Source organism: Eurosta solidaginis, chromosome 5 (genome assembly GCF_040869045.1).
Source record: "Eurosta solidaginis isolate ZX-2024a chromosome 5, ASM4086904v1, whole genome shotgun sequence".
In the NCBI taxonomy this organism is placed as follows: Eukaryota; Metazoa; Arthropoda; class Insecta; order Diptera; family Tephritidae; genus Eurosta; species Eurosta solidaginis.
This window is the reverse complement of record NC_090323.1, coordinates 229,808,816-229,823,790: the sequence shown is the minus strand read 5'-3', so window position 1 is coordinate 229,823,790 and position 14,975 is coordinate 229,808,816. Positions and strand designations below refer to the sequence as shown.

At 43.0% G+C, this 14,975-nt stretch overlaps 1 protein-coding gene across 1 annotated transcript in view; it reads right to left on the bottom strand.

The window, feature by feature from the left end:
• Positions 1-14,975, bottom strand: part of RhoGEF3 (Rho guanine nucleotide exchange factor 3) — a 666,916-nt gene that overhangs the window by 625,708 nt on the left and 26,233 nt on the right. The window contains exon 2 of the mRNA XM_067792017.1: positions 9,301-13,656. Coding sequence (XP_067648118.1) covers positions 9,301-13,656 — 4,356 coding nt within the window. The remainder of the gene's footprint in view (positions 1-9,300; positions 13,657-14,975) is intronic.

The following is a 14,975-nucleotide window of genomic DNA, read 5'->3' as shown; positions in this document are numbered from 1 at the left end:
ACTAATTTAATATAAATTGTTTTATTCATAAAATATGTGCATATCTAAGCAATTGAATGTAGGAAATGATTTAAAGTAGCATCATCTCAAATTTATTATACAACAACTACTTGCATGCCACGATATTTAACTCTCTCCAAGCACACGTGCTACAAAATGTGCATAGACAAAATTTTTCCACGTAACAAAAAAAACAACCTGGTGCATGACTAAGTGCAACCCGAATAAAATAAATCTAGACAATAGTAAAATAACACATTACAAAAACAACATTTATTTACACAACTACATAAATTGAGAGGGCGGTGGCAAAGATGTAAGCGAATACTAAATATATGAAGAAAATTTAATTTAGAATGAAAAAGGTAAGAAAGTTTATAAAGTGCCAGAGCTTTTGTTGAGCAATCTTAAAACACTAACAATTTGCAATAAAAAAAAAAACACAAGTTATAGTAGAAAGTTAGAGAACTAAGCGCATGGTGAATGCATGCAACTAAAGGCACGTTCAAGTTGTGCGCGCAAACATGTGCTAAGGCGCCTGTAGGTATGCTTCCCAAAAACTTGCTTAACATTCAACTAATATTTCTATGGATTATTCAGTAAGAGAATGTTATAAATATCTACCCTAAAGAAAACAAGTAAGGAAGGCTAAGTTCGGGTGTAACCGAACATAATATACTCAGTTGAGAGCTATGGAGACAAAATAAGGAAAATCAATGTGGGGTAACCCTGGAATGTGGTTGTATAACATGTGTATCAAATGAAAGGTATTAAAGAGTATTTTAAGAGAGAGTAGGCCATAGTTCTATGGATGAACGCCATTTAGGGATATCGCCATAAAGGTGGACCAGGGCTGACTCTAGAATTTGTTTGTACGATATGGGTATCAAACGAAAGGTGTTACTGAGCATTTTAAGAGGGAGTGGGCCTTAGGTCTATCGGTGGACGCCTTTTCGAGATGTCCCCATTAAGGTGGACCAGGGGTGATTCTATAATGTGTTTGTACGATATGGGTATCAAATGAAAGGTGGTAATGAGTATTTTAAAAGGGAATGGGCTTTAGTTCTATAGGTGAACGCCTTTTCGAGAAATCGCCATAAAGGTGGACCAGAGGTGACTCTGGAATATGTTTGTACGATATGGGTATCAAATGAAAGCTGTTAATGAGTAATTTGAAAAGGAGTGATCCTTAGTTGCATAGGTGGACGCCGTTTCGAGATATCGTCATTAGGGTGGGCCAGGGGTGACTCTAGAATGTGTTTGTACGATATGTGCATCAAACGAAAGGTGTTACTGAGCATTTTAAGAGGGAGTGGGCATTAGGTCTATAGGTGGACGCCCTTTCGAGATATCGCCATTAGGGTGGGCCAGGGGTGACTCTAGAATGTTTGTACGGTATGGGTATCAAACGAAAGGTGTTACTGAGCATTTTAAGAGGGAGTGGGCATGAGGTCTATAGGTGGACGCCTTTTCGAGATATCGTCATTAGGGTGGGCCAGGGGTGACTCTAGAATGTGTTTGTACGATATGTGCATCAAACGAAAGGTGTTACTGAGCATTTTAAGAGGGAGTGGGCATTAGGTCTATAGGTGGACGCCCTTTCGAGATATCGCCATTAGGGTGGGCCAGGGGTGACTCTAGAATGTTTGTACGATATGGGTATCAAATGAAAGGTGGTAAGGAGTATTTTAAAAGGGAGTAATCCTTAGTTCTATAGGTGGACGCCTTTTCGAGATATCGCCGTAAAGGTGGACCAAGGGTGACTCTAGAATGTTTGTACGATATGGGTATCAAACGAAAGGTGTTACTGAGCATTTTAAGAGGGAGTGGGGATTAGGTCTATAGGTGGACGCCTTTTCGAGATATCGCCATTAGGGTGGGCCAGGGTGACTCTAGAATGTGTTTGTACGATATGGGTATCAAATGAAAGGTGGTAATGAGTATTTTAAAAGGGAGTAATCCTTAGTTCTATAGGTGGACGCCTTTTCGAGATATCGCCATAAAGGTGGACCAAGGGTGACTCTAGAATGTTTGTACGGTATGGGTATCAAACGAAAGGTGTTACTGAGCATTTTAAGAGGGAGTGGGCATTAGGTCTATAGGTGGACGCCTTTTCGAGATATCGCCATTAGGGTGGGCCAGGGTGACTCTAGAATGTGTTTGTACGATATGGGTATCAAATGAAAGGTGGTAATGAGTATTTTAAAAGGGAGTAATCCTTAGTTCTATAGGTGGACGCCTTATCGAGATATCGCCATTAGGGTGGGCCAGGTGTGACTCTAGAATGTTTGTACGATATGGGTATCAAACGAAAGGTGTTACTGAGCATTTTAAGAGGGAGTGGGCATTAGGTCTATAGGTGGACGCCTTTTCGAGATATCGCCATTAGGGTGGGACAGGGGTGACTCTAGAATGTTTGTACGATATGGGTATCAAACGAAAGGTGTTACTGAGCATTTTAAGAGGGAGTGGACATTAGGTCTATAGGTGGACGCCTTTTCGAGATATCGCCATTAGGGTGGGCCAGGGGTGACTCTAGAATGTTTGTACGACATGGGTATCAAACGAAAGGTGTTACTGAGCATTTTAAGAGGGAGTGGACATTATGTCTATAGGTGAACGCCTTTTCGAGATATCGCCATTAGGGTGGGCCAGGGTGACTCTAGAATGTGTTTGTACGATATGGGTATCAAATGAAAGGTGGTAATGAGTATTTTAAAAGGGAGTAATCCTTAGTTCTATAGGTGGACGCCTTTTCGAAATATCGCCATTAGGGTGGGCCAGGTGTGACTCTAGAATGTTTGTACGATATGGGTATCAAACGAAAGGTGTTACTGAGCATTTTAAGAGGGAGTGGGCATTAGGTCTATAGGTGGACGCCTTTTCGAGATATCGCCATAAGGGTGCGCCAGGGGTGACTCTAGAATGTTTGTACGATATGGGTATCAAACGAAAGGTGTTACTGAGCATTTTAAGAGGGAGTTGACACTAGGTCTATAGGTGGACGCCTTTTCGAGATATCGCCATTAGGGTTGGCCAGGGGTGACTCTAGAATGTTTGTACGATATGGGTATCAAACGAAAGTTGTTACTGAGCATTTTAAGAGGGAGTGGGCATTAGGTCTATAGGTGGACGCCTTTTCGAGATATCGCCATTAGGGTGGGACAGGGGTGACTCTGGTATGTTTTTGTACGATATGGATATCAAATTAAAGGTATTAATGAGGGTTTTAAAAGCGAGTGGCCCTTAGATGTATATGTGAAGGCGTTCTCGCGATATCGACCAAAATGTGGACCAGGTGATCCAGAAAATCATCTGTCGGGTACTGCTAATTTATTTATATATGCAATACCACTAACAGTATTCCTGCCAAGATTCCAAGGGCTGTTGATTTCGCCTTTTAGAACTTTTTCATTTTCTTCTACTTAATATGGTAGGTGTCACACCCATTTTACAAAGTTTTTTCCAAAGTTATATTTTGCGTCAATAAACCAATCCAGTTACCATGTTTCATCCCTTTTTTCGTATTTGGTATAGAATTATGGCATTTTTTTCATTTTTCGTAATTTTCGATATCGTTAAGTGGGCGTGGTTATGGTCAGATTTCGCCCATTTTTTATACAAAGAAAAAGTGAGTTCAGGTAAGTACGTGGGCTAAGTTTAGTAAAAATATATCGGATTTTGCTTAAGTTATTGTGTTAACGGCCGAGCGGAAGGCCAGACGGCGGACTGTGTATAAAAACTGGGCGTGGCTTCCACCAATTTCGCCCATTTTCACAGAGAGCAGTTACCGTCATAGAATCTATGCTCCTACCAAATTTGAGAAGGATTGGTCAATTTTTGTTCGACTTATGGCAATAAAAGTATTCTAGACAAACTAAATGAAAATGGGCGGAGCCACGCCCATTTTGAAATTTTCTTTTATTTTTGTATTTTGTTGCATCATATTATTACTGGAGTTGAATTTTGACTTAATTTACTTATATACAGTAAAGATATTAAATTTTTTGTTAAAATTTGAATTAAAAAAAATTTTTTTTTAAAAAGTGGGCGTGTTCTTCATCCAATTTTGCTAATTTTTATTTAGCACATATAGAGTAATAGTAGTAACGTTCCTGCCAAATTTCATCATGATATCTTCAACGACTGCCAAATTACAGCTTGCAAAACTTTTAAATTACCTTCTTGTAAAAGTGGGCGGTGCCACGCCCATTGTCCAAAATCTTACTAATTTTTTATTCTGCGTCATAGCGTCAATCCATCTACCAAGTTTCGTCGCTTTATCTGTCTTTTGTAATGAATTATCGCACTTTTTCGGTTTTTCGAAATTTTCGATATCGAAAAAGTGGGCGTGGTTATAGTCCGATATCGTTCATTTTAAATAGCGATCTGAGATGAGTGCTCAGGAACCTACATACCAAATTTCATTAAGATACCTCAAAATTTACTCAAGTTATCGTGTTAACGGACGGACGGACGGACGGACGGACGGACGGACATGGCTCAATCAAATTTTTTTTCGATCCTGATTATTTTGATATATGGAAGTCTATATCTATCTCGATTCCTTTATATATGTACAACCAACCGTTATCCAATCAAACTTAATATACTCTGTGAGCTCTGCTCAACTGAGTATAAAAAGGCACAAATTCAACTAGAAACGTTCCGTAGAGTTAACTAAATGGTAGTTTTGAATAATGACAGGGTAGGAGCTTTGGGATTGTAGTAGATCACATCGAAGATAAGACGTTCTGAATCTGCTCACTTAACGAGGTGACATTGACATCGACGTTCATACCTGCATAGTACTTTAGAATCTGAGACTTAAGAATGTAACAGAGCATTGGCAGAATGTCGCTCGCCCTTCCCGCAAGGTCATCACAGAACTCGGAGGATTAACTTATGCGACGATAAAACACGCGAAGATGGCTAAAGAAGAAAGAACACTAACTACAAAGTTAAGTACGCAGATGTAGGGAGTGCGTATTCGAGGAGGAAACGATCGAACACGTTTTGTGCTGGTGGCGCTTGCCAAGCTAAGACTCCAGCTATGAGGAGTAATAAAGCTATAAGCAACAAGTGGCATAAGTCCTAGAAATCTTCTAGTATTTGCCAAGTGGACGGAGTAGCTTTTGAAAGGGTTTTTCAGTTTTGTCGTTAAACAAACTTCTGGTAATACTACGACGGACTCATTCAGTCTATGTGAGGTCCTCATCGACCGACCAGTTCAACCTAACCTAACCCTTAAGTTGTGTGTGAGTGGACGTAGCGATGATAACCCCCAGCGGGTTAGGGGATCAGAATATACCCACGGTAGGTATGCCTGTCGTAAGAGGCGACTAAAATACCAGATTCAAGGGGCTGTGTAGCGCAAACTTTCAGGTTGCCAGCGCAATATATAGCATCTCCAAACCCAATTGTCAACCTCACATATCCTCGGATTATCCTATTTCACTAACAGACGAGGCTCTGGCTACCCCAAGCTCCTCATGGAACTTGGGGGTAGGGAGGGAGGGAATGGCCTGAAGGTTTAATGTGGCCACATAAATCGTTCCCGAGATGGTCAGACTAGCACCTTAATGGTGCTGCGGTATCGGATTTGTATCCGGAAAAGGACCATCACATCGATAACACTCCCCAAAGCCTTCGGGGAGCAACCTTATCGCTACAACAACAACAACAACAGTGAAATGGAAAGAGGTCCATTTAGTAGTAAATAGATGCCTATCAACCAGCGTTGATAGCAGAACACATTCATCGGGTTTTAGAAGGTAACAACCTTGAGACATTGCAAACAATTCTCTTCAAAACTTCGCGTCCAAAATATACTACTCAATCATTGAAACAGTTTGTTCTTCTGACATCGAATTTAGTGCCGGACTAACATTAAACGAAATACGTATTAGTAGAAGGAGCATGTTCCAAAGGTCAAAGGAGATCCCATCGTTTTATTTCGAAGGGGACAAGGTGAACTCAACTTTCTATTGCCTTTCCACCCACTACGTATGGTGGACATCGCAGGAAAAGTGACGGAGAGTCTCCAAAATCAACGCCTCGCGAAAGCAATAGAGGATGAGGGAGGACCTTCTCATCGACAGCATGGCTTCCGGAGAGAAGCAATTGCAGAAGCGATAAACGTGGTAAAGAAAAGGTCGAGACTGCAATTCACCAAGCAAGACCGGTAGTTCTACTGGTCACCCTAGACATCAAGAATGCTTTCCGCTCAGGCAGGTGGGACTACAAGCTTGAGGCACTAAAACGCTATTTCATTGTACCTCAATACCAGCTAGAAATTCTGAGGAACTATTTGTGAAACCGGTATCTAACATACGAAACCACTCGCAGTCAAAGAAAGATTAAAGTATAAGGCTGAGCCACCCAGAGTTCATTACTAGAACCCGATCTCTGAAACATTACTTACGACAATCTTCTTTAAATTGGACATGCCAGAAAGTGTATTCCTAGTTGCTGTCGCGGACGACGTGTCAGCTGTCATGACAGCGCAAACTGTGAGCTGACTCAGCATAAACTAGCCCCAATCATGCGCAGTGTAAAAAGATGGATGGCTGATTACGGCTTTCAGCAAAACCTGAGATCATCATCCTTACGAAGAGGTGTATCCTTACTTAACATGACGGTTGGGGGCAAGCGAATAGGAACACGCACTTCTACGAAATATATGTAGTTAGATAGTCAGCTCACCCTCTCTGACCATATACGAAGAGATTGCAAAAGGGTTGTACAAAGAAATAGCGAACTTGAATAGATTAATGCAAACTCAGGCGGTTCATAGCCATGTACGAGAAGCTGTTTGCATCCGCCACGGATCGTGTGCTATTCTATGGTGCAGAAATGTGGGCGGATGCAATCAAATACCGAAATAACCAAATCACCTTCACCATGGTTCAACGCAGAGGGGCGTTGCGAATAGCTTTGGCTAACCGCATAGTCTCAATTAAACGCTGGCAAGAACAGCTGAGCAAATGTACCGTAGGAAAGTGGGCCAGGGAACTTATTCCTGAACTGAATCTATGGTCAAGGTCGGGAAGTTGACTTTTACTTGGCTCAACTTCTAGCGGGGCACGATTATTTCTGCGAGTGTCTGCTGGGTTGAAAACCCAAACTGCCTGTACTGTGGAAAATTAGACGACGTACTACGGTACATATTTTTTGAATGTGAACACTTCGCCTAACAGCGAAGGAGGGTAGAAAAGATGTCATCAATAGGATACCATCAGCACATATGTAAGGCACATATTTTTCAGCAAGTGACAAAGTGGGTGTCTAACCTATTAACGTGAGAAAAGCCATAGGGTGTGCGCTAAGTAAACCTTTACCACACCTTTTTCAGCATATCCTTCGATCCAGCATCTCTTCTAGTGAGCCGCTCCAATTTTAAACTCTCGAGAAAAGTCGCCAGTGCCAACCAAATTGCGACTGTTACCCTGCAGCTCCCGTTGCTGATTTATTGTTGTCCCTGATTCTCCCTACGATTAGCCATTGCTATCTGCCAACTGTTAAAGCTTTATTGTTATCGCTAGTCAGTTGCTCCGCTATTCTGATCCACCGTCTTCCCCTCCAAACAACTTCTAAGATCTTAAAGCACTTTTGAACTACTGTGCTGTTCTCACCATTATGATCTGTCACTGACGACCCGTCTTTCTATAGAAAAGCTTCTCCGCTCCTTCTAATGACAAAATTTTGCTGAAATAATGCCCACGTAGGGCGCTTTTGAGATAAGTTATCAGATAGCGGGTTCGCAACGAAGCTCTTTATTAGGTTAGGTTAGGTTAGGTTGGGTAGTAGCTTCCCTGATAAGGGAAGCTCACTTGGACAACAAGATGGATCGTTGGATAGCACCGATAAAGTTCCGAGTGATCAAGATCGCAACCTTGGATAGCTCCTCGGGAGATCCAAGTGAGTCGCGACCGAAATACTTTCGCCTAGTTCTGGCAAAAGCTGGGCAATCAAGCATAAAGTGATTTGGTGATTCCACCTCATCTTCCTCCATACAGCTGCAGCAGGATGGAGTTTCCAATATAGTGAGACGTACCGCATGGATACCCATGGGACAGTGCCCTCTCAAAACCCCAATGACCATTGATAGGTGAGCCTTAGTGAACCCAATTATTTCAGCGGACCTCCTGGCATCCACTTTCGGCCAGAGAGATCTTGCTACCCTGCAAGACGTAGTGTCCGCCCAACGTTTGCTGGGCTGACTCGAGGACCAGCTATGGAGGAGCAATCCACAGGTGGCTAGTGGAATCCCGAAATCCCTACAGCCATCTTCATCCGGTTCAGTTGTACCGATTCGGGCTAAGAGATCCGCTTGACAGTTGCCCGGAATATCACTATGGCCCGGGACCCAGATAATCTTAATTGTAAAATAATTCGATGCAATCACAAGGCAGGTCAGGCACTCCCAGACCACCCTAGATTGCACTGTAGTTGAGCTCAAGGGCTTTATAGCCGCTTAGCTATCCGAGTAGGTGTTAAGTTCTCTAACCGTAGTAGCATTGGATAGCAATTCATCCACCGCATCCTTAATTGCAGCAACTTCCACTTGAAATATACTGCAGTGATCAGCCAACTTACTTTTTATTACAGGAAACTTGTCAGAGATAGCCTGTTTTTGAATGGAGGGCGAGATATGGTAATATTCCATTCTTAAGTCGATACGTAGCAGCATTCGTGCTTTCCTCTTGCCTGATCATCTCTAAATAAAAGAGATTTGGTTACTAAGCCATATACTTCCTCAAATAAGGCAAGATCTAGCGTCAGTTATTGGGTCTCTCTTGTGGGACAATGCTGAATACTTCGAATATTCTCTGCAAAACCTATCTTTGAGCGGTACCAGAAATCGCTCTTTAAATGCTGCACTGCAGGACAATTAGTACCATGTAGGCGCACCGGCTTAGTTTGAAATAAGTCCCCAAGCTTGTAGCATTGCGATGACTTTCAGTATATGTACACATACTCATCAGGCGACACGTTGCCATCACCAGATTCCAAAAAGGAGAAAAGTGTGGGAGTACATTGGGCTTAAGTCATTGATATTGTCAAGCAAAATAGTACTTCGCACTTCGACAATACCATTATAATCGCTAATACAACAACAACACAAGGAAGTCTTATCTAAGCCTAACTTTTGAAGGAATAATTTTGCCGAAGGAGTTAGCTTGCAATCAAATGAGTTATATCACCTGGTAAGATATGAAAAACTGAATCCTTGCAACTATTTTTCGTACAGGGCATAAACAAAATTCAACACACTTACACATTACCACAATTACTCACCATGCCATCATGCTGCACACGTTGTTGTTCATTTTCACTCTTGCTTGCCGCGGCGACTGCATGTTGACGTATCAGACTGCTTGACGCCGCACTAAATGCTGTACCGCCCGAATCCTCACTGCGCGCATCATAGAAGACATCATCATCGTCTGTGGCGTGTGCGCTATTGTTTGTTTCCTGCTGTTCGACGACGGACTCTAAAGAATTCTTACTACTTGAATTTGCATTATTTAGCTTGGCATGTAAGCGCCTTGGTTCTTGTTTTTGCTGCATAACTACGATGGCATCTGGCATGCAATTAGCACCTGCTGCCATACCACAAGTGTTTGACATATTTTTTGTAGTTGCTTTTGCAATTTCTATAGCATTTTCATTACTTTCTGCGGGGGTTGCTAGGGCATTTGAATTCTGTGACTTTGGCGATTTCACTGACTCTTTTTCACCGCTGGCGTCAACGCTTTCGTTGCTATCCCGTATTGGACTTTGTTGCGCAGAATACCTTCGTTCCTTTTTGGGTTTCAACGCTAGCTGGTCTGTCTCATCTTGTACCATGCTTCGTTGGTCTTCTTCCTTCCTTATTTGCTGCTGTTTTTTCTTCTTACTTTCGGCTGAAGATTTTTTGGCATCAATTTCATTGCCATCACCCAGCTGTTGTTGTGCGTGTTCCAAATTTACTTTCAACTCTTGCAGGTCTGAATAGGCGGCTGGTGAAGGTGGCGGCGGGGCTGGTATATCTTTGCTGCGACGTGTCAAGGACGCCGATGCTTGTTTAGAAACGGAAGTAGTACGATGGTGGCGCTTACTACCATGCGCGCGTCCACTAGGATCAACAGTTAGGTAACGCGGCTCACGTTTCGACGAACTAGCAGCGCTTAATGGCGCGCTGGTGCCGCTTGCTTTCTCTAGCACATTACTATGACTTTTAACAGTTGTATTCGTTATAATATTATTATTATTATTAGCAGGCGTTTCAGCGGCGACACGCGTCTCACGTGTACTGGCCTTAACCATATCCACCTCAGTACTCTGTGTCAATGTGGGCTCTGACAAACCAAGTGGGCGGTCTGTAATTTTTAAGCTTTGTGGACTACTACGCGGACTGTGGCGCTCTGCACGTCGCTCAGCTTTGTTGTTTACACCATCACCTCCATCTGACGTTTGCTGTGCCACTATATTGGTGGCATTATTTTTGTGTGTCTTGCCGTTACCGTTGGAAATAGCCGCTGTTGTTGTTTTTGGTATAGCCCCTGTAGCGTTTGCCAACAACCTGTCCAATGATGGATATTCGCTTTGGCGTTCGTATGCAATGGTGTGTGAGTGAGAATGTACATTGTCTGAGCGCTGTGTGGGCTGTGGTGTTTCTGCGCCTGATTCCGCTGGCTGCTTCAAACTGGTTCTAGGAGCTGGAGTGGGCGTAACTGAACTTTCAGTTTGCGAAGAAATGGCCCGTGGCGTGCGTGAACGCTCCTTGGTAAGTGGTAATGTAGTTATTTCTGGCTCCTCCTTCATAGATGCTTGATGCTTTGGGCTGAGCTCTGCTCTAGGCGCTACATCGTTATTATGTTTAATACGCGTGTGATGGCTGTCAATTTTTGCATCGCCAACAGATTTAGACGTACAATCTTCCTGCTCGCTCACATTATGTTGCATTTCTGATTGATAAATACTACGTTTCACATCGTTTACATGCTTGAAAAAATCTTGCGCATACTTATTTTGCTTCAAATCAAGTTGGTCTTGCTGTCGCTCGAATTCACTATTGTCACCGCTTGCAGGAAGTGTGCCAGCGGCTGTTTTGCGTGGTATGCCGCTGGAGCGCTGTGCGGCCAATGCTGCTGCAGTTCTACCTCCGCTGCCTGCCACGGTGCCGTACAACTCATCAAAATCAGAGGAGAAGTAACTTGATGAACAATCACAATTGCGGCACTCGTAACGGCAAGTATCCGAGTAGCTGCACTTCTCGCCGCCATCCAAACTGCACCGCCGACACTCAAATCCAAAGCGGCAACTCTCTGAGCTACCAAAGTAGCGGCGTTGAGCTGATGTGCAAGATAAAAGCGAATCACCTAGACTCGAGTCACTCACTTGCCCACCGCCACCCGCTGCGCCACTAAAGCTACCTCCACCACCGCCTAGAGCATAACGAAATCGATTATAGCGATGTGAATTATCGCTGCTGCGCAACGAGTATTCGCTCAATATGGAAGCGCGCGAATCACTTTTATATATCTGTGGCAAATCTTTGAAATCCATAAGTATTTGTGAACCTCCAATGGGGCGGCTTGCGGCAAACATAAGCGGTTGTGCTACGCTCATATTGGCGCCGCCATAGAAAGGATCACTCATCATCACGCCATGCTGCGCATCCAAGCGCGTTACAGTACTATGTTTGTGCAAGTGGTGTTGTTGTAGCGAATCGCTTGAGGATGAAGATTTGGTTTGCATGCGGTTCACACCGCCAGTTATTTGCTGCGCTCCTGCCATTATTGTGTGTGCATTGTAAGTGCGCATGTAATGAGATTGTTGTGGTTGATTAGCGCCGCTATGGTTACTACCACGCGCGCGTTGATGTGGTATATGCGTGCCTGTTGTAGTGGCGGTAATTCCAGAGGGCATAGGATGATAGCGGTGATGAAGCGCAGCGCCACTACTTTGCAGTAAATTACTTTGTGCTGAATGTTTGATTTGTTGTTTTTGCAGCTGTGTAGACTGATAGCCAATTTGTTGCACTGAATGCGGTTGCTGTTGGTATTGTGAAAAATGTGCATGATGTTCATTACCCATTTGTAATTTTTGTTGCGGCTGTGGTTCACCACTTGGTGTTGTTGTTGCTGTACCAGTTGAAGAAGAGGATTGTTGCATATGCATGGCTGAACTATAATCGGTTGTGGTAGCCATTGTAGTGGTGTCTACTTTAAATACGCCGGAATGCATATCAAATACCTGCGCGGCATTGTCGTGGACTTTAGTCATTTCAAGCGCGCTGCTTCCTACAGGGCTGCTTGAAGCTTGCGTAACTAGTGGGCGTCCAAACCAATCGTGTTGCGGTTCTGGCATTTTTTGTTCTAAATGAGTTGGCTGTGTTTTTACTGGAACGACTGCATAGGGGTTTATCAAATCACTTGGACCACCTCTACGCGCGCGTTGTTCTTCAGAAGTACTTTTCACTTGCTGCGCATAACAGTAGTCGCAGTTTTCTTTGTCGCACTGCTCACAAAACTCACAATCAGCACACATACCTTCCTCACTACCGCTGCGTTGCGAAAGAGGCACGTCTCGTGAGAAAGACTGACGGCGCTGTGTATGCTGTGCACGCAATTGCTGTTGCAAATGTTTCGGCGCTTCTGGCAGCAAAGTGCTTTTCAGCTGCTGACTTTGTGTTGGTTGGTATTTGAGCTCCGGTTGTGAATGCACTGGAGTCTGTGTCTGACGCGGTTTCAACTGAACTCTTTGTGGCGGCACTGGCTCACCTTTGAAGAAAATCTCCTCATAAATATTCTCTTCACTACGTGAATGCGATTTCTTGCTCACACCTGCTGCGCCTGCCAATCCGCTTGCCAAAGTATTACGCTGTTTTTCTACAAAGCGCTTTGAAGTTTTTATGCCTTCTTTGAGTAGATAATAATTGAAACTTTTAATACCGATTTCACCGCGCAACAAACGCCGCCCAATTTGCATTTTAGAGCTACTGCCTCCTGGGGAAGGTGCAGCAGATATAGGCGTGCTTTTTGCTGCGACTTTTGCAGTTGATGCGCTACTACGCACTGAAGCGCCATCTTCGCGTGCGCGTTCCGTCATCCATTCTAAATCAGCTGCAGCACCATCGCTGTATTGTTTGATTATGACGGTTGGTTGCGCCGATCGTGTGCGTCGATTACTCGAGTTGCTTAAAGCGCATGTCGTATCCGCACATATGTTTTGCTGCATTTGTATGTCAGGATGTAAAGTATTAGCTGTGCATGATTCGCTTTTGTGTTTGTTGCTGCGTTCACGTTTTTCACGTTTCCTTTCTGTACTTTTAGTAACCCTCGCTGAGGCTGCGCTACGTTCTAAGCTGCGTCCACGTCGACCCATACTACCTGTGGCCGATACGCTTTTCGAATGACTATCTGAACGTTGTGGTTCATCTGAGCTGCTGGAAATATCACGATTGTAAGAGGCACCTGCATCGCGTGGTTTATTTTGTTGCAGAAATTCTTTAGAAAGCTTACTGCGCTTATCAAGAGAGCTGCTGCCATCTGCTTTGCTAGAACAGCTGTTGCGCCGTATGGGATTTGCTAAATGGCTAATATCATCTGTATATGCTGGATCATCATAAATGCGGTCACGCACCGAAGACACCGACCGCTCTTTGGTCTGCAATGAAAAAAAAATAAAAAACAAAACTATGAAAAAGTTCGAAATACTTTTGAAAATAATATATCCATATGAATAACATAAGTATTCGCAAATTTTATATCAAAAAAGTCTCTCAATTAACCAGCGAATGTGCAAATGCGCCGCATTCTTTAAATCTTATTGGAATAATCCTCCTCATCAACGTTCAATTCACAACCCAAACAATCCTACACCGCACATGCAATAGCATTTCGATTAACGGAAAAGTTGTTGGAAACGGAAATCTGATTGAAGAATTTCCCGGTGTTGGAACAGAGAAAACCACATTCGGCATAAAATCAGAAACTTGCCTGCACACATTCCCACAGCGTTAGCCACCGCGAATGCACGCATTTGAGGTCATGCAACACACTCACACCCAAACTCATGTGCTTGTATACATGGTGCGACAAGCAAGAGCGTTATAAATAAATGAAATTAAAGAAAACAAGTAAAAACGGGACTGTCTTCGGCTGTGCCGAAGATTTCATACATTTCATGAATGGGGCTGAACAATAATCTCCGAATAATCGGATGTATAAGATAAGAAATATATAGTGAACAGATCTACATACCTTACCGATTTTCAAGATAAATATAAAATAAAAAACAGGTAGGTACTTTGTGTGAGGATGTAAAGTTTCAGGTTTTTTGTGGTCTGCGTGTAAAAACTATGACTACGAATCACGTATTTCAACAATATATGACGTAAACGTAACTATTTGATGAATTTTGAAGCTTCTAGCCGTAAAAAGGGGGCAAAAATTAGAGTTTATATGGGGTATATAATATATATACCACCGATCTCTATGGTTTTTTCAGACAACAATATATGCTATATACGTAAGCATTCGTTGAAATTTGAAGCCTCTAGCTCTTAAAATAGGGCAGTAATAACGAAAAGTTCCTTATCTGAACAATCGGTTGTGGGGGATATATACTATATATACGACCGATCTTATCAATTTTTTCAGGCAACAATACGTGCAATATACGAAAGTATATGGTGAAGTTTCAAGCTTCAATCTGTTAAATTGGGTAAGATATTACAAAAATCCTCTTTTTCTGAAAAATCGGTTGTATGGAGGATATATGCTATAGTGGTCCGATCCGGTCGGTTCCGACAAATGTCTAATCGGACACCCAAATACACCCGCTCACCAAATTTTATCAAGATATCTCAAAAATTGAGGGACTAGTTTGCATACAAACAGACAGACGGACAGACGGACAGACGGACATGGCTAAATCAACTCAGCTCTTCAACCTGATTATTTCGTTATACTTAATGGTGGGTC